At 32.1% G+C, this 24,662-nt stretch overlaps 1 protein-coding gene across 1 annotated transcript; it reads left to right on the top strand.

The window, feature by feature from the left end:
- On the top strand, window positions 1-24,566 carry LOC124365025 (tyrosine aminotransferase-like). Its single transcript, XM_046820910.1, has 11 exons — window positions 1-168; window positions 11,583-11,687; window positions 13,569-13,636; window positions 15,342-15,500; window positions 17,392-17,583; window positions 18,687-18,769; window positions 19,959-20,028; window positions 20,134-20,262; window positions 20,536-20,619; window positions 22,540-22,638; window positions 23,763-24,566. Exons 1-11 carry the CDS (start codon window positions 36-38, stop codon window positions 23,946-23,948), a joined length of 1,308 nt encoding a protein of 435 aa, XP_046676866.1. The 5' UTR covers window positions 1-35; the 3' UTR covers window positions 23,949-24,566.
- Window positions 24,567-24,662: the final 96 nt, after the last annotated feature.

The following is a 24,662-nucleotide window of genomic DNA, read 5'->3' as shown; positions in this document are numbered from 1 at the left end:
ACCAGTTCTGCCCTCAGTAAGCAGCAGAACGCGAGATGCAGCAAAAGAAGCAGTGGTCGGTTGGCGCGTCCAGTATCGCGCGCAACACGCACAACCCCATCCGCGCCATAGTGGAGAACTTGCGCATAGAGCCCAACCCAGACAAGCACATGATCGCGCTCTCTATAGGTAACTACTTATAACTTGTACACTTCACGTAGTATTGTTAGCATGTGATCCATCGACTACATAAATTGTTGAACATTCAGTGACAATATTTTGCAAATATATGCACAATATGTAAGTAAGGAAATTCAACTTCAACGGTAATTTGACTTTTGTACGTTTGCACATTTAAAGGAACCATATGTTGCTTAATTTGTCTTGTGAGATTAAATAAAATGATTCCTTATCTAATTTTATTCTACGATGGTTTACAATAGTCCCATGCTTCTTCAACTCCCACCTACCGTTTCATGTGTTTTAATGTAAAATTGCAACTTAAAGCTAATTATGTTTGGGATTTTGTATCCCCAAACAAAGACATGAAAACTGTTTTTATTACATTGCAGGTAAAAATCCTTAATGGCTGCTATCTTGTATTTTACAATAAACATTTTCATTGCAGCTTTTTCTCCAAATTTGTAAATAAAACTTATTTATTCATTCTACTTCAATCTCAGTAGATGTCTACTTTATTTTGAAATATCCAAATATATTTTAGCTCTCAAATATGAGATTTAGTGTTCTACACAAATTATACATTTCTCTACACGTCGGAATTAGGACATTAGATCAAAGAAAATAGTCTTTGGAGGTAATTTACTATTTTGTACAATTTCTCTCTGAGTCCATGATATCTATGGGTTATATGGTGCTTACAGAATGATACATCTAATTATTGTTCTCAAATAACGCATGAAATCGAGAAAACTAGAAACATATTAACGTAAAGGCAAATAGGGTGAGAAAGTTGTTGATGTCTCTCACCAGCTTAACTTTTCTTCAAATGAAAATAAGAAAATAACGCTATGGTTTAATATAATTAATTATTTTGTAGTAAGTGGTATTTTGCGTTACACAAATTTTGTAAACTGCTATTAAAACTATAACTGCAAAGGCATAGATAGCATAGTGATACATGTATGTATTTAGTGCAACTTTTCGTATCAGCTTATATGTATTTATTTTAACGGATTCCTATTTGTTATTTGTTATCGTCTTGTAAAGATTAAAATCTCTAAAATGTTTCGTTGCACATCAACATTTCTTTAAACGACTTATTTATGTTTTTCATGAGATAAGGGTTTGAATATTTACACTATGTATTTGAAACATGGCTAGAGGGAATTACATTATATTTATATATATTAAGAATTTCCGTGGGGTTTTTTTATTTGAACATGTGTATTTAAGATTGTATTTCATTAATGCGAATAAATTATTGTTTCTTAAAATTATAAACCATTAAAATATACGTCTCTGCTTAAAGGGATACATTTTTACATATTTTAAAAATCGTAAAATATTCACTTTTTTATCTTCAGCAATTTTAATTTATTGAATTATAACATCTTAAAGAATTTCGTATTTTAATTAGTATAATAATATCCAAGTGCAAAATACGCACGTACAGTTAACTATAATTGAAAGTTGTTATAGTTTTATTCCAAATGTATATCCAGGTTTGGTGATACAAATCTCTGTTAACAATCGCCTTATTTGTATCTGGGCCTGATTATAAAATTAACTAGTAAGGGTTTAACATGGTTCAGGCTTTGGTTTCAGACTTCGAAATAGGATTAGGCATAGGAAATATAGCTAAACATCTCGTTAAACAATTAACTTTATTTCAGTATGTGAAATAGTATGACAATCAGAGGTTCAGGGGTTCGACATGTCAGAGGTCAGAGGTCAGACTTTTGTGTCGTACTGCGATATCGTTCACACTTGGGTCAGGTAGCTAAACATATCGTTAAACAGTTAACTTTATTTCAGTATGTGAAATAGTATGACAATCAGAGGTTCAGGGGTTCGACATAGGTCACTTTGGTATCGTACTACGACATCGTTCACACTTGGGTTAGATAGTTAAACATATCGTTAAACAATTAACTTTATTTCAGTATGAGTTATAAGATAATCAGCAGAGGTGTGGGAGCGAATATGATTCAAACTTTGGTGTTACATATTTAACATGGGGTCAGACACGGGTCAGATAGCTGAATATCTTGCTAAATAATTACCTTTATTTCAGCATGTGAAATAAGATGACCATAAGAGGTTGAGGACTTCGATATTGTTCAGATTTGGTGTCAGATTTCAACTAGAGACAGACATGGACAGATAGCTGAATAACTCGTTAAACAATTACCTTTATTTCAGTATGTGAAATAAGATGACCACCAGAGGTTCAAAGGTTCAATATGATTCGGACTTTGGTTTCATATTTCGGCATGGGGCGAGACATGGACTAGATAGCTGAATATCTCGTTAAACGATTACCTTTATTTGAGTATGTAAATAATATAGCCATCTGAGGTTCAGAGGTTCCACATGGTTCAGACTTTGTTGTCAAACTTCCACATTGGGTCAGACATGGGTCAAATAGCTGAATATCTTGTTAAACATCGTATTGAGTTTATTTCAGTAATTGAAATGATTACAAATACAAATAGAGGTGCAGGGGTCTGAGTTGGATCAGACATTCCAAGCGACCCGATAATACTGTAAATCTCAATTACCTTAATCAAAGGAAATCTGAATTTAAGCGACTTATAACAGGGCAAGAAAGAATTTGCAACCACAAGTTACATTATTTAAACAAAATATATATGACAGCTCGTTAAGTTACCATTTTATGGTAAATCAAACGTTTGTTTATGTTGAATATACTCTGAACATGAAAATATTGTATGAAATGTAACGATGAAGGTCTATCACCCAAGTTGCTGCTTCTGAAAATTCAGAATGTTTTCAGTGCTTTCTTATCGACATAGCAAATTTTAAGAAATAAAAAATAACTAGTTTATATAAACGGCTTTATGACTAAGATAAAAGTCAACCCAACACTTATTTCAAAAGGAAACAGTTACTCTAGATACAATTTTAATTAACCAAGAGGTAATCCGAATAAAGGAAGTTTTGATTAGATCCTTCCTTGAATCAGATGGAAATGGGTGCCGTTTAAAAGAAGGTAAAATTTTAACTTTCTTAGGGTCCTTTATTTTCATGGGGTCCTTTTAGATACCTCTAATTTTTACAAATCTTCTTTAATCTACATCTTTAAAATGAGATAGCATACGATGCGGTTACTGCTACAATACATTTACATAGAAATGCCCTTCAAACATCCATTCTTGCAAGAGATTAATCATTTTTGAAACGCCAAAAAACACCGGCTGTAATCATTCACTGAAATACTCATCATTATTTAAATTTTGTGAAAAACTAATATTAGAGGGGCGTATATTGTGATATATTATAACCTTTTTACCCCTCACCCAAACATGTGGGTTTGTAGGGACAAGTAAAAGATTTCTCATATTAAAGATCTTCATAAAAGATGAATAATCGTGAAAAATAAATATCCAAGTTGACTCCGACATAGAGTACGAAAGAAGTTAGAATTTTACCTTGGTTCAAACAATACCTATTTTGGGTAGGAAGTTGTCTCATGAAGGTTTGTTTTTAGGTAGGCCTATCACTCAGTGGGACATTTCATTTAAAATCTTTCGTTTGCTACCATCCACCAATCTAGAAGAGAGTATGATCATTTAGAATCTCCAGAAAACGACAAAATAAAATCATTAAATAATAAGGAATGTTAATCATAAAGCTTTGAACATTCTCAACAATGGAAGAGAGTCTAAAGGTGAAGTTTAATGATAATAGGCAGTCTTATGTCGTAATACCTTTTTAAACGAAGTATGTAACATAATTCTCAACTACAATACATATAACTTGCATCACAGGGAGAATTTCATCATGTCAAAGAAACAGTAATTATAAGTTTATAATAATATTGAACATTAATGTGATCAACGTATTGCATCAATCAACACAGATAACACGATTCTTCTGACAAGGTCACTGCATTTAATAGTATATGCAATCAGTTATGTCGCAATCCTTGCTTGCAGACCCTGTACACTGCACAGGATCATAAAAAATTGAGTTTTCCGACTGGATTATACAACAAAATGTATTATATAATGGATGACATGTAGGTGACTTCCCTCAAGGTTCCTCGCACAAGTTCAGGCCAAGGTTGGAAACTTGATTATTCAGTCTTCATCGGCATTCCTGATCTCGTCGGTGAGTAGTTTGTACTGAACTAGGCTGTTGATAGCCCAGTGGAAATTTTACACCACAAGAGATAACACCGAAAAGAATCTGGATTCGTCTGGGACTTTCTATTTTGACAGACCAAATGACTTGTTTAAGAAAGCGATGATATTCTTCTTCATAATATATTGCAGCTTGTTGAGACTGTCCATGAAAATAGTAAAAAAACCCAGAAAGTCAATAAAGCAATATCATTGGCTGAAATAGTAACAACCAACCTAAAAGCAAAACTGAAATAGTCCTGCCCGCTTTGCTGAGTTTACTGGCTTACTATATTAAGCCTATTCTCGATCTTCTTGCTTTGTGGACAGGTTTTCTTTTACGAAGAGGGATTGAATCATATACTGTACTTTGAGTTATCCTAAAGCTAAAGACACATTCATATTCAGACAAAAATCAAACGAAAACAATGAAAATTGTTTGTATTTTACTAGTGCTTTGATCATTTCTTCACAATTCGTGTCGAGAGGCCTAAATAACAATGTTTTATTGCGTGTTATTATATTTATGTTTACTAAAACAGGCATTAATTTGCGCATTTAATTCCTCGTTGGCTTAATACGTAGAACAGCTGAAAAGAAGAAGAAAATTGCCACGTTTGGAGGTCGTGGATGGGGGAGGGGGAAAGGGCGAAACGGGTTTGATTTCTGCGCAACAAGAAGGACGTCGAGTTCAGGTCATCGACCTTTTGCAAATTTCATTTTTTCAGATAAGATTTTAACCTACATTTAATTTATATACTGTAGAACAATGTTTTACCCTCCATTTTATATGTACATAAAGTGTCATAGCGAGGCCGACGAATTCGCTTCACATTTCTGTAGTCATTAGTGCCAAGCAAAATGTCCTAAATGTTCCATTTTCCCAAGAATATATTACGTCACACAAATTTAAATGTTAACTGAATGTTCAATAAATTAATTTAAAGTGTAGGCCTAATTAATAAGGACTTTCATATCTTTAGTTAATCTTAAGTATCTTAAGTTGTGTTAAGGTGTTTCAATTCCTAGACTTAAAACAAGAGTTTTTACTTTAACAGGATCGTTTAACGTTTTACCATACTTTAAGTGAAATTCCTTATTTTTTACCAGACTCATGTTTTTGATCTTGCAGTCCTCTTACTCTTCCTATAAGATAGGCTTTTTCTAATTGCGTTAGCTTTGACAAATACTTTGATTAGCGCTGTTTTTCGTTGTTATTTGTCTTTTGGGAATAATCTAAAAGCGGCAACGTACTGAAATAATTTTGAAACCAAAGCATACTGATACGAATACAGTTTTTGATATGGTATGTTTTCGGTATTTGCAATGTTCACATTTTTTTTTAGAAATGTAATATAAGTTGATAACAAAGCCACCACTTTAAGTTGAATATTCTTTAGATGTTTAATTAAAAATAAAATCATTACATATTGTATTATGGGTACAACAATTGTTTAAGTCATAAGCATAAGTATCACTTAATCAATGATATGATACCAGGGTCAAGTCTACAATCATTGTTACACTCTGTTAATCCTATACCTAATCAATAAATCTGATGGTTTCAAATGACGGTGATATTTGGGGAAAATCCAGTCCAAACATTATGCGGTACTGCCGGTACTGAGAGTTTAAAACTTTACTAAACATTTATTCAAACCCCACATAGATATATTATACCCCCAAAGCTATCACAATGTATTGACCGATATGTGTATTTGAAAACTCCCCTAGTCTAAACGTTTGACAGTACCCTTAAGCTGGATTTCGAGGTTTATTTTACAGAAACAGCTCGTACAGAGTACAACATTCCAGGTTGTCCAACCCATGCTCAGAAAATTTTAGTTGTCTTGGTATTTTAATTGCTATGCCCCATATTCTAATTCTATAAATAAAACAAACTATTTTGCAAATCATGTTGTTAAATTGGTATTTTGGCAGATACGCTTTGGTATTTTCTTAGGAAATCGACACCATAGATTAAACTACAACGTTGAAACTACTTATTAAAATACCTAATCTCGCAAAAATTACGTCATCACATGCGTAGGTAACTTACTGAAATATGTAAACAACATAATACATGTGCGCATTTGCTAATTTGTTTATTCCACGTTTGTTAGTATACTCGTAGGACATGTTTAGGCTTTCAATAAGCCCAACGTCAAATGTTTACAATTGTATAATCTATTATTACTTAAAAAAAGAGTTTTACTACAGTAAATGATGACGCAGTTTTTATGAAGGCCAGGACTTTGATGAATCGTTCTGTTGGACAGCAACGTGTAATAATCATTTTAAAAGATTGCAATTCCAAAAGCAGTTATATATTGACGTTTTCACTTTTTGTATAAAGTGTTGTTATTTGTATTTTTAAAAACACTTTATTATTTAAAACGTTACACAAACAAAGTAGAATCAACTCCCACAAAATAGGTTATATATGTAGTTGTCTACGAAAAAGAGTGCAGGAAGGAGGGAGTTGTTACAGTCTGCAATGTGCGTAGTATTGTAAACATACGAGGGCACTGCGCATCTGCGTAATACACAGGCTATGGCAGTAGACTATTCATTGTCGTTAGCTTGTGGTTGAATATAGGAATGAAATTATTCGCGCTAACTTGCAGATTTTTGTGAAATCTGCGAGGATGCAAATGAAGTTGGAGCAGCTTGGCAAATGCCACCGACAGGCTAGTCGACCGACAGGTTTCTGGAATGAAGTACTGGAAAACTGCCAACAAACATGTTCTGGCCCCCGGAGCTGGAACTGGAAACTAACTACGGACTACGGTTGCGTTTTAGATGTGAGCAAACAATATCACTTAGCAAACAGGATGTTAAAGTAAACACAATCCATAGAGCTGTTTACTATGTATAATATCTGTTTTCAAAACACCTCCAGCGCTGACCTTGAGATGGTATGGAAACGCACTGGGTCACAAACAGAAACTCTCTGGACAAGGTATACCGCGTTATTGCTCAGATCAAGACAAACATATTTCACCATATTATCATGGGTCTCCGATGCTTAGTTTCCTATCTATCCGTCTGTATATGTTTTTAATAAACAATTTCATATCTCAAAAACCAATAAATTAAATTTTAGCAAATCTGGCTCAAATGTTTATGATAACAAGGCCAGTTACTGAAAAAAATATCATGAAACTATCTTTAGTATTTTCAAAATGGCGGCCATTACAACTTTTAAACTTTGAATATCCAACAGTTTTTCTCAAGAACTACAAGAATAACACTTCTTAGTGGATATTATCACAAATCTAATGACGCCAAAATTATTTAAATCGAATAATAAATCATTGATTTAGAGTAGATTTACTGTGACACGACATGGCCCATATTGAGAGCTGCTTTTCATTTAGTTTTTGTATTATTGATTATTCCCTGTTTATTTAACATCACGTTGAAATAAACCACTACTGAGAATACCCATAAAGCGGATGACGTACGAACAGAGGCTTCATTACCCTCCTTTCCAAAACGTGACATGCACTGTGGAATCGGTTCCAACTTTCGAACAATGCTTCTTGTTGCTGTAGACCACAATATACCTGTAGAGGGCGACAAGGGTCTCGGGGGCTTTGAACTTTCACTTGACTAGTTTAAATTTAACAAGTAAACCTTTTCAATCAAGTCCCTCAGAAACAGATTATATAGATTAACCGTCAACTAAATCTTTTCTCTTTGATCATTATTTACCACTTCCAAGGTATGCTTTAATGTTCAACTTTTAAAAGGAATACTTAACGTCAACTTTTAAAAACGTAATACTTAGACCTAGTATATAGTCTAATCAGTTTTATGACTTAAATAAATATGAGCAAATATCGTATAAAAACTCAGTAGTATTCTTTAATATTCCTAACATTATCTCCTTCAGACAACCTAATAGTGAATGGCGGCAATAGCTATATCAGTTCCTCATCTCCAACTCAAAATGTTACTAGAAAAGCTTTTGTTGTGGTAATATCACAGTAACACGTATGTGAAGATACGTGTAATCTGTTTGTTATTATGTTCTGATGCTTCTAGATCGCATTGGAAGGACGAACTAGAGATACTCAAAATAACTTCGTCTGTCAACGTCTGAATGCACCTCATAGCTGCGCCCTTTTCAAGTTCAATAACATTTTACTTATAAACATCCAGGGCCGTACTCAGCTTTGACGGGCCCCGAATAAGATATTCGAACGGGCCCTATCATGTCCCGTCCCCTGAAGATGTACCGAATCCGTCGACAAGTAGACGACGTGGTCTCTTCAAGTACAGTAGACGTGTGGCGAGGCCCCGGCAACATTGTCCGAAAACCCGGTCTGAGCATAACACTGATGACGACTGATAATACTTTTATTATTATTAGGTTATAGTAATCTTAGTGTTTTTATTTGCGTTTATCTAGATTTTATATTATCACTATCATGAATAATTTCTGTTTTAAACCCCCCCCCCCGCGCTAACCTTGAGATGGTATGGAAATGCACTGGATCACGTAGGATCAGGAGCATCAAGTATTTCTGTGAATTTATTAACTTTTATATTTTCCTATGTACTCTGCTGAAGTTACATACCTGTTTTTGTGCATGGATGATTGGAACTTCTAACACGGCAAGGATGTAGCCAGCGAGGGAGTCCGAGGGGTCCGGACCCCCCACATTTTTAATGGTTTGAACAACTTTTTTAGTAAACTATTATTATTATTACTTAAATAATTCTGTATTACTGACATGTACTGTTGAAATATCGTTCTCAAGATACTTAACGGGTCAAGAACTTTTTAAGGAACAAAATGAGGCCTTACTTTCTGTCCACTTTGGAAAAATATCAGTTGTCTTGGCCCCCTTACCCCAAAAGTTTTTCCTGGCTACGTTCTTGTTACAAGGAACTATTTTATTACACTATTTCACGCTTCCATTTTAAAATACAGGTATTAATCGAATATAAGGCTTGGTCCAGATGATTATTGTTAGTGTGGAAAATGCCGTGATCAAACCGGGGTTCGAACCTTGGTTCCTGGAGTGATAAACCGAAACGCTAACCTCTCAGCTTGCAGCAACGGTTAAAAATGTGAAAAAGTTCGGCATGTACTCGGTTACAATCCTGTAGCCACCTACAGTCCTTTAAAAACATATACCGTATTAAGAATTTGATCAGATGATTCCTCAACTGCAGTGTATGTAATTAGATTTTTAGTATTTAATACTTTTGGTGGATTGGTGTAAAATCTTTCTTCTGGTATATTATTTATGTGTTTAAGTAAATATATTCTCTATATAAACTGTAACATCATGTTAGGAAATATTTAATTTTACCACCTTATCACATTATAATCTTTTCTTGCATTAATGATGTACGTAACGTATGCTCGAAACAATATAGTTGAGAGAATTATGGTACATGACAAACAAAGGTAGCCATTTTGTGTCATCAATTTGATGGCAAGTGCTTGTTTTTTGTACGCCTTTATCATTGCAGCTGTTCTCTCAGCAGCAGGTCTGCCATGTAGCCTCTCTTCTCCCCAGTCGAGACAAGATTGAAGAGTTTACGACTGTGCTGAGCTCGGTAGGTACAGTAACAGGTCTTCTCAAGTACTTCAAAGTGTGTTTAACTGTTCCAAATTTCATATTAGTTTGGAATATTAACAACTGTTAATAGTTTCTTTGGTAAATTAGTATTACAGTATACTATGATGGGACTTTTAGGTATTATTTAACAAGAAGTAGATTATTACTTTATAAGGTCCCTATAATTATACATAGGTTATATAATTATACATAGGTCCCTATGTATAATTAAATTACTATATACATTTTTTCTATTTTTTATATTCGTATCCTATTATTTTCTGCCGGGCGGGTCGAAGATGAACTACAGTGTTTACTGTTGGAGGATTTATTTTTATATATTGTGTGTATACTCCAACTTCCTGTAAGTCGGTAGGATGTAAGGTAGTACCCTCTATAAGTACAATACGAATCCTGAATGCTTAAATATGCCGTCAGCACATATAGATACGTTAATAGTCTATAAAATAGCGCATTTTTTAGGCAGATTCTTATATTATATACATATATATGTAATGACCTTTAGCTGCATTTGTTTATAATTTACGCCAAGAAGCGTTTAGTATTATCTACTTAAATGTACGTTTGGTCGGTAGAAACGTTAAAAGAAATCATTCTGTTGGTAATTGACTACTTTATCTATGTTGACGGTGATTTAGGGAAATGAAACTGATGACACTGCTAGAATGTGAAACAAATATCAATAATTTAATTTAATGGCATTGTCACCTCTTGTAAGCTTGGTGCTCTCAGTTTGCTTATGTTTTTGTTACGATCTTTCAAATGTCATCCATCCAGGTCTCGTTTCATCTATTCTTTATCTCTCTTGTGTTTGTCTACTAGCAGGAATTTTGTGATGTGCGTTTGTAAACTGATACCATTATTTATCAAAATCAACAAACTACATTTGGAGTAGTATTATGAAAAAGCAAATATAATCTAGATATACTACGTATATATATCTTAAATATAATTGAATAACATAATATATATATAGGATTTTTAGAAAACAAATATGTGTAGTTAGTTCTACACATATATATTCTTCAAAACAACGTACAAAATATAATAGTTTCGCTTTTTGAAGAAAATATTAAATGTTTGTCGTTATCAATGGATTCTTGAGTATAGGTTCTGTCGAGATTTTTTTAATTTGTATAATATGTAATTATATACTTCGTATTATAAATACAATACAATAAATATATAATAATACGCTAATAACATTTCGTATATGGCAATCTATTAATTAAATAAACCCATCAAGAACTGATTACATTACATTATTATTTATTTTAACCTGAAAGTTACTATTGTAGTGCTAATTATTCGCTTGAATGGATGTTGATGGTGCTCATTGGGCAGTATACCTGTACATTTTAAATCGTATATACTAGACAAACATGCGTACTCGTTTAATCGTAGTGTTAATAAGTTGTTATTAAACCTCAAGTCAACCTAACAGTTTCGACTTCTAGACTAATGCTATTCGCCAATGTGCATGTATGCTAGTCGCAGATCCATAGCGTCGAAATTATCAGTCTTAACACTCTAGGTGACATTGTGTAAGGTGCTCTAATAAATCGTAAATTTAATTATTTGTAATATCTGTTTTATACCACCTTTAACTTTGTGGATTGCAACACATTTGTGTCGGTGTAGCCAACGAGTTAACAAAACAATTATTATCTTACAGGTGATCCTACAGTATTCGGCAACTTGTCACCGCCCAACGAAGCGATCTCAGCGCTCCACGAGAGTGTCGACAGTCAGCGATACAACGGATACGCTCCAGCCTCAGGTAAGGAGATTGTTAATAAATTACATGTAACCTAAAGGTTTTACAATCGGTATTTGGATGGTTACATTATGCTCTGAAATTTTTAAAATTTTTTATTAAAACCTTCTAAGATATAAATCGTGTGGGGCCAACTCCTCAAATCAACATGAAAGTTTAGCAGGAGGACTGGGATGGATCTATTCTACTATCTAAATTCTATTGTATAAAACATATTTTGGAGTGAAATCGTTAGAGGACTTCGCCGTGAGAAAGAACTCGAATTTCAGTCGCTCTAGCTTTTGAGGAGTCAATACAGGACGAGGAGTTATATTGAGGAGTTTCAAATAACTCTTTTTTGACAGGTTATTATGTTTTACTGAGATGTTTAAAACCAAGCGTTCAACATGCAAATAATAATTACATCAACGTCAACCAACGAGATAAAGAAAATAATGACCCAATTTTAAGTCACAATAATTTTCAGTCCCTCAAGTTTCTGACGGTGTCGTGGTAAAAGATAGTAGTATCTGAAGGTCGCTTTTAAGTGAAACAGATATATGTTTTGGAAACAATTATAATTTGATTGTTTTACCAATTTGTAAGCCTTCCATTTTGTCACAAAAAACTTATCAATACGCATTAAAAGGCGATTTAGTTTTGTTTTTGTATCGTTATGGTTTTCTACAACCAATAAATATTTTGAAAAGCTACAAAAAAGGCGTTTGGATGCATATTATATATATTTTTAAATAGTACATCTCGGATAATTCTATCACTACAAAGAAGGGGCTAAAATCAGGATGGCCGCCAATACACCCTGCTCTTAAACAACGGAAATTGGTTTTCGTTTCCTGGACTAATACTAACACCATTATGCTAGAACTTAAGCCTATCAATATGTAGTAACTAAAGGATTGTGTTGTTAAATAGCTACAGGTCTGGCTTGTTCACCCTGTGGCTATATATCAAGAATGCTCATTAGTAGCTAACTCTAATTCTTTCGTAGAAACTTGATGGTTTATTAATGCTTCTTCTAACATATCACATTTGAACAGCTTGTAAGTCTTGTCTCAGTGAACTATAGTTTTTATTGCATTATGTTATATATCCGGTAGTTATTGTTCATCGACTGATCATGATGACCAAAAACTGTTTGTCCTATGTTTCTTTATATATTTTTTCTATAAATATACTACAAATCCCATTAAATGTTGTTATTATTATGGAAGATGTGGCATATCTGTTAATGAACTAAACAATCCAGAAAGAATGTTATTACTTCAAATAATATTAACGTCAGACTTGTTTACACATGTGTCAGATCTAGCAGACACCCCTGTCCACTCGGTGGATAATAGATATTAAATAGATAGATAGTACTTATATATAGTAGATAATAGATATAGTACTTCATAATAGATATACTCCCACCGTGAAGTATAGAATACCATTATTATTCTTATACTACACTTTGTATTATTCCGTGACCACTTCTAGTTGCTGACTAGTAGGCTACATGCGAGTATATGGTCTGCGTATAGTGCTGTTAAAATTATTCCGAGCTGAATTAAGATTATAAAATACCATACGTATAATAAACGCAATCTGACCTTTAATTGTTGAAGAAACTTTACAGTCCAACTCTCTTCCTTAGTTTATGTTCAAAAATATGATCTTCTAATCCAAATTCTATAAGATCAATCACTTAGGGGACACAAATCAAGAGCATGTATGCATATCTGCCTGATAAAGTTACTTGTAAAAACATTACTCTCCTAATGACAATTAATTATGATATAGACTTATTGTAAAATAATTTTACGTAATGGAATATTTACATATTACGCAAATACAGTCTGTTTAGCCTATATATTTTCTAACTATTGTGTTTTTGTAATACAGGGTACAAAGAAGCAAGGGAAGCAGTTGCCAAGTACTCGTCATGTTCAGGTCTACAAGTTAGTCCTGAGGTGAGCTGAGTTTATCATCAGAGTAGCGCTAACTTTTAATTATCTTAAGCTGGTGCAATAAATTGTACAGTATACGTTGTATAGAAGCCGATAGCCAAGTGGTTATGGACCAGCATCGTTGGGTTAGTGTCAGCATCAGTTAGCTTGCAGGTGACCTGAGCTTGTTATCGTTTTTGACAACCCAGCACCACAGGATAGATAAAACACAGAAGTTTCACTGAAACACTGTTTACAGCATGATCTAGCGGCCAGACAAAGGAACTAGCATTTGCAAAACATAGGTAGCGCTCCTGTAGCAATTTCTGTTGGCTGGACGTGGACGTAGTCATTAATCTCAGTGAAACTACAGTTTTGGTTTGTCTTTACCCAGCACTGTACCCTTGATTATACTCGTAGATCCGAAGGACTGTACACTTTTCTTTCTTATTAGATTCCATAAAATCCTCACAGAGGCTTGTTATTGACTGCAAGCATGAGGTTGGAATAAAGTCGAATCTTACAAAAACAAAATTCATTCTTTCCAGATAAGGTACAAGGTCGGAAAAATTATATTATTCTTACATTTGCAACTGTAAATTACTTTTATTTGGACAAAATATTTTTGATTATTTCTTAATTAATTGTACTGTGGAAGGTGAGTTGTACGTGATTCTATCAATTCCAACTACAGGTTGAGACAGATATTGAATAATTTTTTAAGCTGACAATAGTTCTGAACAGCTGAAACTGATAACAGCTGATGAAAAAATTACTGGCTTGACCGTGGTGCTTGAGTTACTTCATACTTATGAGATTCTCAATGTCAGTTTCTTTACTAATCTCGTGGCTATTACCTAATAAGTATTTTTAAATCTTAATAACTCTGTGATTTTTAATGAATGTATGAATAATTTGTAATGATTTCTCTAGATGTACTGTTAGAAAGGTTTAAATACTTTTTAGATCAATTTCTCTACCCTTATTTTCTAATTCTGTTTCTTTACAATTAACCAGAGTTTTTAAAATAAAACATTTCTTGGAGAAAAGTAAATGTTATCCTATATATTACATAACAACATATTATTTTAATTCTTTTTTATCACAACTCATGATAATGTATGGTTCCTTAATGAAAAAATTTGAAATAAGGCGTAAAATTAAATATGTATATTTACTATTTTAAGTTGGAGGGGTAAATTGTGAGTTTTAGTTTTGTAAGACAGTTTATTCAATACAACAAACCCTATTCATTTCAATTTAAAACACATCAGTTTGTTTCATATGTGCTGTAAATTTGATTTGTTATGTATCATTTTTGTAAACTCAAAACTCATTTTCTTAAAAATCAAGATCTCTTGATTTTTAAGAAATATATTATTTTAAAGTTTGTTCTAAAACATTTCAGACTAATACTTTTTAACTAATTTAAATCTGATGGCAGTTTTACCTCAGTCCTTGCAAGATTTAAAAGCGAATTTGCAAATATTTTTTATATAATATACCTATATCTAAAAATAAGGTTGTAATAGGAGAACCATTGCACACTAAGATTGAATTTGAGTTTTGCAGTCGTGAATATAGCTTAAAATTTGTATTTGTAGTTTTAGAAACTTTCTCATCTATTTCTTCAACATGATACCCTAACATTTTCTTTTTTTCTTCTTTAAAACCCAAACACCAAACTTTTACTAATTAAGGAATTAAGAAATTGTATGCTTGCCCTTAGGATGTGGTGCTCTGCAGTGGATGTTCATGTTCCATTGATCTATGTATTACCGTGTTGGCAAACCCAGGCCAGACTATCCTTGTACCCTGTCCAGGCTTCTCTATTTACCGCACTCTGGCTGAAGGACTGGGTATCAACGTCAAGACCTACCAACTGCTGGTCAGTATTGACTGTTACCTACTGTGTTATATAAAGGATTTTTGTATTTTAAAACAGCCCCAATCAGGTTTTTGTAAACGTGTAGGTAGTCTAATTTTGTTTGCTACATGATTGCTTAAACTGAGAGGGAATTATAAACATTATTTTATTAATCCAAACACTTATTCCACTCTGGAGAAACCAGAGCTCCCATCTAAAATTATGAAAACTTATCAATTTATTTATCTTATCAACAAAATTTTTCAACCAGAATGATGAAAACAATGTAGTTTTTAAGTAAAAAATCTTTAAAAAATCTAAAAAATGTCAAAAACAATCTGGAATTTAAATTATTGACGGATTAAACTACATGTTAAACAATGGTGTATCCAGAATTTTATTTTGAAAAAGCCGAATCCATCTTGCATACAGTATTTTTGAGGGAGACATTAACTTGCTTTTTTAAGTTATGTATCTTACTTATTATGTCAAGGCATGTAATGTATTATAGGGTAGAATATATTTGGAAAATGTGAACCAAAATCTTGACAAACAGTTAGGTAGTTTAAATAACAAAATATTTTTATGACATATATTTTACATTTATCATCCACTTTTATCATCATTTCTATGAGTCTGGATTTTAAAATTTTTAATTAAAAAAATCGTATCCAATTGCAACCGAATATTTAAATATCGTTCAAAACAAAACTTTTATAATTTTATTAAATTTATAAACGAGTGTTTAAAATCTATGTCTATAATTAGAGAATCTTTTCTGACAGAGGATATGGAAAAATTACCTCTATTCCATTTATACAAGGAGTACACCAAACCACCTGTCGCATAATATGCTTCCTGAGATTTCATGCAAAATTTCTAGTTTATAGGTCAGTTTATTCTCAAGATATTGTGCGGACAGACAGAAATGAAACTTTTCCACTCCCTTCAGTAATAGGCTTTGCTAACGCTCAGTCAATTATGTGGCAATAATTTAACATGAACCAACTAGCATATTTATTTTCTCTACTCTTATAAAATAACCTTCATAGGTAGTAATACTATTCAGAAAAAGTCCTAAACCTTGTTGCTTTAAGTCCAACTTATAAATTTCACAATACATTCAATTGACACATATACTTGCCTCTGGGACTAAACAAGTCAAATAAAGATAGGTTCTTACTTTCCGACTCAAATCAGTGCTAGCATGGTTTTAAATATACTGTATTATGCAATAGGATTCAACAAATTTAAGTAATAGTAGTGTTAATATTAATGATTTGTATAGCAATATGCTTATCGTCAAAACATTAGGGCTCTGATTGAATAGTTACATTTTAAAATCTATACTGATATTTCATTAAAGTGTCGTGATCCGTGATCCATATGCAGGCTCGCCAACCTTATCTCAGTTACTGCTGAACCTGATTACAGCTATTTCAGGGGTTTTCTTAGCTATGTCAGATCGAAATAAGCAATTCAAATCTGCAAAGTATATGAACAATTTCATTTTCATTTATTTTATCCTCTTCCTACAGTTGAGGGATAAGAGGCAGACACGCCATTGATACCAAAAGTCATAAAAAACAGATCATCACAAAGTATCACAAATTGCCTTAAATTGACTATTTATATTGTATTATTTTAACAATTAATTTTCATTCATTACTGATTTACCGTTATAGCGAATCAGATTGAAATAAGCAATTCAAATCTGCAAAGTATATGAACAATTTTATTTTCATTTATTTTATCTTCTTCCTACAGTTGAGGGATAAGAGGCAGACACGCCATTGATACCAAAAGTCAAAAAACAGATCATCACAAAGTATCACAAATTGCCTTAAATTGGCTATTTATATTGTATTATTTTAACGATTAAGTTTCATTCATTACTGATTTACCGTTATAGCCCGACCAGAATTGGGAAATAGACTTGGATGATTTGGACCGTCAGATAGACCGAGACACTGTGGCTATTGTGATCAACAACCCCTCCAACCCTTGCGGCTCTGTGTACACGGCAGAACACTTGTCAGCCGTGTTGGAAGTGGCCAAACATCACAGAGTACCCATCATTGCAGATGAGATCTACGAACACCTGGTACGGAACTTTGATGGTAAACAGAGGTTATAGTAGATATAATGTGCAGTTATCCCAGCCAGACCCATCTGTGAACCATTTGTAAACGGAAGGGAATTCATCATTCTTCAGGAAACAAAATGTTTGAACTGATCATCTACTGTACACTTATATGATCTGATTTTTTAAGTACTGGTTCTAGTTTATTTTTTTCAATTCACTTAAAAAAATTATGAAATGAAATCACATAAGTGACAAATAACATAAGTGATAAAGCAAGTGATGAAAATATTAGATAAATGTAACTTGGGCAACAAGCTGCATCATCTTAAATATTGCATTAATTATTTTGTTTTGAATTACGTATAAGATTATTATATTTAAAAAACTACAGATTATTATATTTAACTGTAACTTTTGGATTGGAGACTATTAAGAATTTCGGTTCTGCTATTTGAATTTTAAGGACTGGTCTCCAAAGTCACCTTACCACTCATTTTGTGTTTTGTTACTGATGAGAGAAGCACACAAAATGTATGGCCTGGTTCATCTACTCAATCTATTCATTAAACAAATCCTTCACATTGAACCACTGTATATTGTAAATATTATATGCTAAGCAATATCAAAAACGAAAAATTTAATTGCACTAATTTTGTGTCAGTCCTAAAAGTCTAATTTCTTTAGCTTATTACTGAAGCCTCCTCTAATAGAAACTAATTTTGATTGGTTTTGATAATACGAATGTAAGAGCGATTTTTAAAATCCATTTTTATAAACCTATTTTTTATATTTTCTATCAATGTTTTGAAGTTGTATGAGCAACTTTTACTAATATTGCATTTTTTAACTGTTCAGGATCAAATGTTTCTTCTGAATTTACCAGTACAATACAAATAATAATTATTCCATTGTATTCTACAAATGTCATTGTTACAAAAACTCCAAATTATCATGTTTTATTTTCTTTAATTAAACCTTCAGTTCGAGACCTGGAATGCACTCATAAAACATAATATATACTAATGGGTATTATAGGTACATATCTTGAACTTTTAATTGTCAACAAATGCATACATAATCATTACAATACACATAAATTACTAACTATATCATTGATACAGGTATTTCCTGGACACAAGTACCACCCGATGGCTTCTCTCTCCACTGATGTGCCGATTCTATCTTGCAGCGGTCTTACTAAAAGGTAATATTGTGTTATCACTGAACTTTGCGATATACTTCAAGTTAAAAACCCCCATTTATACTCAGATTAATGATTAACATAAGTACAGCCACAAATCATACTGAGCATAACAAAAGTGTAATTTTAATCAATAATATTGTACCGTTATTATAGTACATATATTAAATTTATATGGAGCTAATACCTCGTAAATCAAAACAACTTTTCGGAAATACTTGATTTATTCCGAGATTAAAGTTCACTCAAAATTTGACAAAGTTTACAAACTTTAGATTCGATTTTCTTCAAAACTTCACACAATCGAACAAATCTAATTAAGAGTCTGATCAAAAATGAATTAAAATTAAAATGAAACTAAAAATGTATACTTCTCCAAAAATGGTTTAAATTAACAAAATAAAATAAAAAGTTCTCTTCTCAAAATACTCAAAAATCAATATAACACAAAACTTGATATTAACTTTACGACCAAAATTTAATTCACAATACTTCAAAAAAATTGAATTAAATTCTCAGACTCTGTATGATGGGAAACTTTAGAAATTTAATTACAACAGTATAAAAATAAAAGATATTAACTAAACGCTGGTACGGGACTTACTACTTTGAAGATTACGGAGGCTGATAGGATTTAATACGCACTGAAGAAAAATTAAATACTTGAATTAAATTTACACGCGATAAAAGAATTACTCTAGATCCCAAAACTATAGGATTAGAGGAAGAACACTGCTTCTCTACTCGACGCGTCGCGACGTCTGCACCTTCTCGTTCTGGCTTCAAGACTGAACTGATCCCCCTCTCTCTCCAGCGAGCCGGGTCGGAACGTATCACGGTAGATAACACGATCAGCTGATTGACCGGTCTCGAACCAACAAACAATGTCCACGCACCGCATCTAGTTAACAAGAGCCTACTTCCTACCGCGATTCAGCATAAATAATTACAACTATGGTACAATATATCCAATGGAACTTTTTAAGTAATATTTAAAACCGAAATTACAAATTATTTGCACAGTAACAATTAAAACTTGTATTGTAGTATGTGATACTGTGAAATTAATTTTTTTTCTTTTAAATACTTTTAGTATCCTGAGATTAATTGAAACTCTCTATATGATGTTTAATAAAAATGGTGATTTTTGTGATCATAAAATAAAACTAAGTGATGATGTGATTTTTTTAAGGTTTCTAACTCCAGGCTGGAGAATGGGATGGATTGTCATCCATGACCGGAACAATATATTTGGAGAAGAGGTAAGCTTATTTTAATGCAGTGAATGAAACCAAAATAAGATACATCACTACTGTACAATGTTCAAATGTAGAATAAAAGATTTATAAGATCACTGATGGTTTTAGATTCGCACAGGACTACAAAACCTGAGCATGAGGATAATAGGAAGTAATACTCTAGTGCAGGGAGCACTACCTAAGATCCTCAGCGATACACCCGAGTCTTTCTTCAATAACACAATAAATACCTTGCAGGTAGGTTGTATATCAGTACTGTAGAGAGCTTGCTCTCTTTTTAGAATAAAATAGTTATACTAGTTATAGTTATATACAAGTTTTATCAACAGACTCTTTAAATAATGGTTTGATAACAGTTATGATAGTTTAGAGAACACAACAAAAATACAAGTTTTTATTTGGTTATGTTCTTGGAAATATTACACATATTTAGTACACAAGGAGTTAAGATTTGCTAGTAGTTTCTTTCATGGAACAAGCGATTTCTGATCATTACGATGTTATTTTCAGACAAATGCCTCATTAGCTTTTAAAATGCTCTCGGAAATTCCTGGTTTGAAGCCAACGATGCCTCAAGGAGCCATGTACATGATGGTGAGTTATTACCTTTAAAATTGATTTGGTTTATTTATTTGGTTAATTGTATACTAGTTTAAATTATTAAAACCTGAGGGTATAACATTATTAACATTTCAAATTCTTTCATTCAGTGGCTTAAGATATTCACGACATGTACCCCATCGGATACACACGATAATATCATAACTGCTGTAGTGTACCCAATCGGGTACACACTGAGGTTTTATAAAGTCCCTGATGCAATACACATTAAGTATTTTATTATGGGTGTTTTCATTGTTTGCCTTACTTGATGGTTTGTGAAATATGAATTCGCACTTAAACAAACACTTCAGACTAACGTGTACCCTGTTGTGTACTGGATTGCTTAATTTTTTAGGTAAATTAATTTTTTTAATATCACTTGGGGTACAAATAAACATTGAAAAAACATACTGAAATATTATTTTGTGCAAAATTGCGAAGCCCACAAACTTTTCTCGTTATACTTAGATGTTTAACGTTTAAAAAATATTATGGTTCTCTGTAATAAAATATCCAGAAATTAGCCGGCATCATGAATGTGTTAAAATCGTGATATGATCAAAAATTTGTAAGCTAATTTTTGAACAATAAACAATCAACATTGGAGTATCTTAAGTGGATTGATCACCAATTCTAAATTGAAACGTATCTGTATTTTTGCCTTAAAAGTCCTTATAATTCAGGACTTTAGAAATCTTTTAATAGAAATCATTATTAGAAAAAGTTCAAATTTTGTATCTCCAATATCTTAAAAACGAATTAGATAAAGACCAAAATGCACCAAACTAATTGGTTTTGTTCCCTTTCCAATAATGTACCACAAAATAAGCGTTACCACAATTTTGAACTTCAATAGACAAAAAGTGTGTCTCATTGATCTAGATATGTTCTTTTAGTTTTCTTCTTCTATAATGCTATTATAAAAAAGTAGCATGAAACAGACTTTTAAATTCCTCTTTTTATTAAAATGTGTTCTTATTTTGTTTTGAAATAAATGGTTTAACAACCTAATTTTAATATCAATTATTTTGGACTACATTTATGTAAAATAATAGTCTAAATTTTCTAAAAATTTAAATTTTGTTATTTGTGTTGCAAATAATACATTGGTCCAATAAAAAAAGTAAAACAACGTATTCTTCAAATAATTATAGCTGAATCAAGGATATTATTTTACAATTATATTAGTAGAGTTTATTACTGTTTCCAAAAGTACTCACTTCTGAAATACTATACAAAATTAATTAAATTCAAAATGTTCAAATTGTAATACTTCATTTACTTGAGGGTACAGTTAATTTAATTTATTATGGCATAAATAATTTCTTTATGAAGATGAAATTTACTTCTGTAGTTGAAAAAGGCAAAAGACAACATTATTATTTATTAGCGAGCTTTAGATATTCTTAACATACAATTTTACACCTTATATTATCTATCCTTACAGGATAGATAACTCACAGTAACAAATTTTTAAACGATTTACCGTACTCACATATGGTAATAATATGTGTGTAAGAGAAATGTGCGTTCTCTAATGATCCAAAGTAGTAGACACTCAACTAAAGGTAAGGGACTAGTCTTCACTCGTATTAGCAATGTTGTGACTCGTATTGACAGTATGGGAGTCTCAATTAAGATTCATGAGACCTAAACCCCCAAAGTACTGCTTAGCACTGAAATTTATAAAATCCCACAATTCATTATAGTATAGCCAGTTTTGAAAATGTACAACTACAGCAAAAAACCTAAAAGACAATATTCAATAATTAATATGACGCCAAAATATGAGTTTAACTTTTTATTTTACACTGTATAAATAAATATAGCCTACCTTTTTGTGTAGATTACTTAATGTAGATAAAGCAATTAGTGAAAAATCTCTCTACTAATGCTTGTGTCACACTCTAGGTCGGAATTAACATGAACCAATTCCCAACAATGACATCAACTCTGGACTTTGTTGAGAAACTGGTGTCGGAGGAGTCTGTGTTCTGTCTACCGGGAGAGGTGAGTTGGAGAGTATTTTTAATAAAAAATACAAACAAAAATTTGTGAGATGTTGTAAAATCCTTTAATTTTATGCTTAAAGAAAAACATAATTGGTACAAAAGTATTAATAGTATAAAAGAGTTCTCGAGTTAAGTTTTTAAGATTAAAAAGCATGTCTTCCTGATTAACAAAATGAGTTATAGCATTTAAGTACTTCTATTAAGTTGTTTAACGGATGACTTGAGTTCACTATGTTTGCAATGGAACTAAAATTTAATAGCAATGACCATGAGTACGAAAGGAAATAATTGAAGGAAAAATACAGACTACAACAGAATAATTTAACCAAACAGAATAATATTTTATGTCTACTAGTAAGTCAGTGTAATTTCCAAAAACACGAATGTAATACTATTTTAGGAATCAGTGTACTACTACAAAGTATCCACTCATGGCAAATCGTCTCCATATAACTATGCAGAAAATGGAGTAAAGCTAGCAGAAGTCTGCGTCTTGTCTTTTTTTAGGGGAGAGGGTTAAAATAATCATAATTTATATGTTATGTTGTGTGATACAACTAGATAGATAAACTTTAAATAATTTTAGATAAATTCTGGTTTATTTTTCTCAAATTTGCATTTAGATTTAAGTAACTATGACAAAAACTGAACTTTTTAACCTGTGCAATTCACTCAAGCTATGCTAGGCTGACATAAATATTTATTTCTAGCTAAAAACATTTTGATAAAATTGAAGACTCCAAGGCAATGCGTGTTTGATACATACTTTTATTATCAGATACTACTTAATTTTGATAGTTGTATATGCAAATTATTTTAGTAAGGTTTACATTGAAAGAAAAGGAACTTCACATTCTGTTTCCAATGTTGCATTTCATATAATTTTTTATCAGTATTGTAACAGATTAATGGTTCTCTGGTATACAATTACATTAAACAAGTTCCTATTAACGACCTTTGATATGTTAAATATAACATTCCTAAATAATGTTGAATCAGAATATTTATGAAATGCGTTACAATTGAATGCAGTTTTTCGGTCATCATATTTCCATTTCAGAAATGAATGATATTCATACAACAGTCTTATTGTTATTAGTAACTTAATTGTTTTACTTCTAGTGTTTCGGATATCCTGGCTACATTCGCCTGGTGATAACAGTACCAGAGCCTGAGATCCAGGAGGCGTGTCACCGCATCAGTTTGTTCTGCGAACGTCACTATAATGAGGTTCCACAGCCTGTTAACTTGCTACAAACCCAACCTTTCGGCCTCATGATCGCAGTCAATTCCCAAGCTGCCATCTGATCTAGCGCTGGTTGTGGAAATCTTCCCTAGCATGTCCGATAAGAAAGCTTTAGTAACGGGTCAAAATAGCAAAATAATTAGTTGTATTAATGTTTAGAGGTTTCCCTGATGTCACCTCTGCCAAGAGATAAGATTTCAGTTAAATGTTTGTTTCTGAAGAAATATGATGGATGACTTTATAAAATACAATTAAGAGCAGACTGTTTTGTCAACCTAACAATGTATTTATCATTAATTTTACTAACAGAAACTTTATACGTTTGTTCATAACACAACTTGGTATCTCAGATATTTTTGTGATATTATCTAACAATTAACAAAATATAGTTGTGAACACAACATATTTGGCCTAATTTATTTGTATTTACGAGTTGTAAATTCATGTGCCATATTTTAATTAGTTTAGAATTATATAATAATACAAATACGGTATTATTACCGTGTTTAGTATTTCAGGTTATTTGTAATGCCACAGATAAGCTGTAATTATAACATTTTTGCCTTTGAAATGCTTGTGAAATTATATGCAATTCTAGTATTATATAAGTAGTATTTGTCCTTGTTTAAAGGGAGAGATTTTTTCATTTACGCACACTGAAATAAAGCTTATTCAGGAAGTACAGTATTTTTCAATGCCTCTCTTTAAAACCAATTCCTTTAAAAATAAAAAAACTCATAATCTTAAAATGATACATAATAGTATAAGAAACTCTT

Source organism: Homalodisca vitripennis, chromosome 6 (assembly GCF_021130785.1).
Source record: "Homalodisca vitripennis isolate AUS2020 chromosome 6, UT_GWSS_2.1, whole genome shotgun sequence".
Classification (NCBI taxonomy): domain Eukaryota; kingdom Metazoa; phylum Arthropoda; class Insecta; order Hemiptera; family Cicadellidae; genus Homalodisca; species Homalodisca vitripennis.
This window is presented reverse-complemented; position numbering and strand designations above follow the sequence as displayed.